This window comes from Cariama cristata, unplaced genomic scaffold, assembly GCF_000690535.1.
Source record: "Cariama cristata isolate BGI_N322 unplaced genomic scaffold, ASM69053v1 scaffold23291, whole genome shotgun sequence".
In the NCBI taxonomy this organism is placed as follows: Eukaryota; Metazoa; Chordata; class Aves; order Cariamiformes; family Cariamidae; genus Cariama; species Cariama cristata.
The window spans coordinates 549-3,725 of NW_009601335.1; the positions used below are offsets into that span (position 1 = coordinate 549).

The following is a 3,177-nucleotide window of genomic DNA, read 5'->3' on the forward strand; positions in this document are numbered from 1 at the left end:
CCCTCCGGCCGGGGCCACCAGCTTGTCCCCGGGGCTGGTGGGTGTCCCCCTGTCCCTGCTGTCACCCACATTCTCTGTGGGAAGAGAGCATGGGGGTGTCAGGCAGGGATGTCAGGCAGGGGAAGGACCCAGATGCTCCTGCAGCACAGTGGGACAGCATCCCACCCGGTTCCCGCCCACACCTCGGTGTGTCCCCAAGTCCCCCCATTTCCTTCTCCCAGTCAGGGACCTCAGCACAAGAGGGCTCTTAAAACAGCCTCAGGGCAGCAAATGCTGGAGGAGGGAGCTCTGAAACTGCGTGGGAGGCAACATTGACACCCACATCCTTTCCTGGGGCACAAGGAGCCAGGGTGACACAGTCCCTACCGCGCAGAGGTGACCCCCCTCCACCGAGCAGGAGGTGGCCCCTGTTGATGGCCCCGAAGTTCCCTGGGGAAGCACCCTGTCCCCCTGCTCACCTTCGTGGGGGACGCAGTACACCGGCCCGTCATCTGTGGTGTCAAAGGAGGAGAAGGAGCCGCGGGATGACCAGGATGGGGAAGGCTGCTCCACTACGGAGGGTGGCTCAATGAAGCTGCAGTTCAGTGTGTTCTCCAGGTCATGGTGGGCCACTGCGAGGGCAAAGAGCTGCTGTCAGTGCCCGTCCTGATGGACCCTCCAGCCCCCACGCCAGCCAGAGGGTGGGATCCTGCACAGGTCCCCCCTGCCCAACTTGCTGGTGGGCACTGGGGACAGGGACAGCATCCCAGGCATGCGGACAGCTCTTGCCATGCATCCCCACCACATCCCCCAGCCAAGCACCCACAGAAGCCATCAACCAGCAATGGTGGTGACCAGCATCCCCCACGCTTGGGGACAAGTGGCTGTGGACAGCAGAGCCTGTACAAGCCTTACACCTCCCATCTATCCCTGCTCTCCACGGCAGGTCTCCAGCTGCCCAAATTGAGGATGCACATGGCGGAGGGACAAGCCACCTAAAACCCTGGGTCCCATAAGGACCCAGTGACCGTCCTGGTGGTCACCCATGAGCTGTGCAACCCAGCACAGCCACAGCCAGAAAGTCCCAGCACTGTGATCATCCCCTTCCCGGGGGAATGAGCTGACAACTTTAATTGCACTAATTTCCACTTCAGCATCACTGTTTGCATTTTCCTTTTCCTTCTACTTCTGCAAAAGGAGGTAGAAGGATGGTGAAAGGATGCCTGCGGCAGGGGGATGCACATCACCATTTTTTCCCAATTCTGCCACTTCTCAATCCCTTTGCCAGCTTCTCCCATCCTGAAGCTGAGGAGGAGCATCCCCCCTTGTCCTGGCGCTGCCACCTCTGCCGTGGCGGCTGCCTGCAGAGAAGCTAAGCGGAAGAGATAAACCACTGGAGAAGAAAAACTTGGTGTTAAAAATAATTTTTGTTTCAATTGTTTAAAAAAAATAAAAAAAAAGCTGAGCAGTGATAGCAGGAGGGACTTTTTTTTCTGTTGATCGGTTTTAAGGCTTTTTGCTGGGTAAGTTCATGTCCCAACGCACCCCGCGGGGCTTCCCCAGGTGCCCGCAGCTTCAGCATCATCCTCAGGTACCCACAGGACCGTGGCAGCACCCAGCTAGGTGGAGGGGACCAGATGCTGTTGTCCCCCTCCCCTGCCTGATGGCTTTTGTCCCCTGGGACAGCGGGAAGCTGCCCCCAAACCCAGGCAGAGCCCTGCTTTGCCGCAAGGGCTGCAGAAACCCAGTGTACAGGCGGGCTCCCCCTGCACAGCAGCTGTACGTAGATATTTCCAGGTACTTGTAATCTCTGCCCACATATCCCAACCATCTAAGTCACACTGCAATTTCCTGATGAGACTGTTTGATTCTTGCACCACGTCCCTGTTTTGCAATAAAATAACCTTAAGTGTTATTGGGATGCCCACCAGAACATTTATTCTTTATTAGGGAATCTGGCTTCAGAGATGCAGGGTCATTAAAAATGACAGCAGCGATGCACGCTCGCCCCTGCATAGTTTGGCTTCTTGAAGAAAGGAAAAAAAACCCCAAACAACACAGTGATATTTAAAGAGTAAACGGCCTGGAGAGGGGGAAGCGGCAGTTTCAACATGGCTTTCCTTGTAATAAAAACCAGAAAGGGAAAATTAAAAGCAGCCGGCTGGAAGCAGATGAAGGGAGATGCTTCCTGAGAGGAGGTGTGACGAGTGGTTGGGACTCATGGCCACGAGGCGTCTCCAGGACTCAAATGAGACCCAGGATATGGCCAAAGTATAAAAAGAGGATGTGCGGCACACCTGAAGCTGGTCTCAGGGGCTCCTGCATGGTCCCCTGAGATTTATCTCCCCTGGCTGATATATTATGGGCTGATAGGGCTGGAAGAAATGTGGATGCTTCCCACAGGTCCCTTCCTGCTGCTGCTCCCCAGAATATCCCGGGGCCGCAGCATCAGGGTGCCAACCCCAGCCCTGCTTGCACAGCAGCCAGTCGGTCTCAAGACTGGGACGAAGCAGCGAGGAGCTGCAGAAGGGCCGTGGGAAAGGTCGTTCCAGAGCCCTGGCCACTGCCTCCCGCTCATCCCAAGCTCCCCGCGGTCGGTGTCACCCTCGGGGCTGGCTGAGCTTTGCTGCTTGGAGAGGAGATGTGGTGGTGGGGTGTAGAAGCGGGCACTGCGCAGTGCAGAATTTGGGTTAACGCCGGCATACTGCTGATGTTCCAAGAAGCAAACTCTGTGAAACTCACACATAGAGGGATGCCTAAACCCTGGCACTGCGGCCACTGGTGTCAGCTGAGGATGTGGCTGTGTGGATGCAATCCCCAGGGAGATGCACCAGATCTGAAGCTGGTGCCAAGGCTGGGGAGCAGCTTTTGAGGGGGGCATCTGGGGCTTCAGGCACCCAATGAGCTTTGGCGGGGCTTCAAGACCTGCTGTCCCACCTGGGAGGGTTCTACCATGTGTGGGCTTGTGCTGGCCAGTGGTGACCATGATCATATTTGAGTCCAGAGGGCAAAATCCACCCAGAGCCAGCAAACGCATGGCCATGGTGACGGCTCTGCAAGGATGTGAGCACATCCAGAGCAACCATCTACCAGGTGTCCTTGGCTTCAGCCAGCAGTGGTTTCACTGCGACATCCCCACAGGGACACCTTCAGCGCTGACCTCGCACTTGGGATAGGGCATTTCAGCATCCCCTGGAC

The 3,177-nt window shown here is 56.7% G+C and overlaps 1 protein-coding gene across 1 annotated transcript in view; it reads right to left on the reverse strand.

Annotated features, from left to right (window-relative positions):
* Window positions 1-3,177, reverse strand: part of LOC104169495 (scavenger receptor class F member 2-like) — a gene marked incomplete at its 3' end in the record, with an annotated part of 11,048 nt that overhangs the window by 541 nt on the left and 7,330 nt on the right. The window contains 2 exon segments of the mRNA XM_009710421.1: window positions 10-74; window positions 459-611. Coding sequence (XP_009708723.1) covers window positions 10-74; window positions 459-611 — 218 coding nt within the window.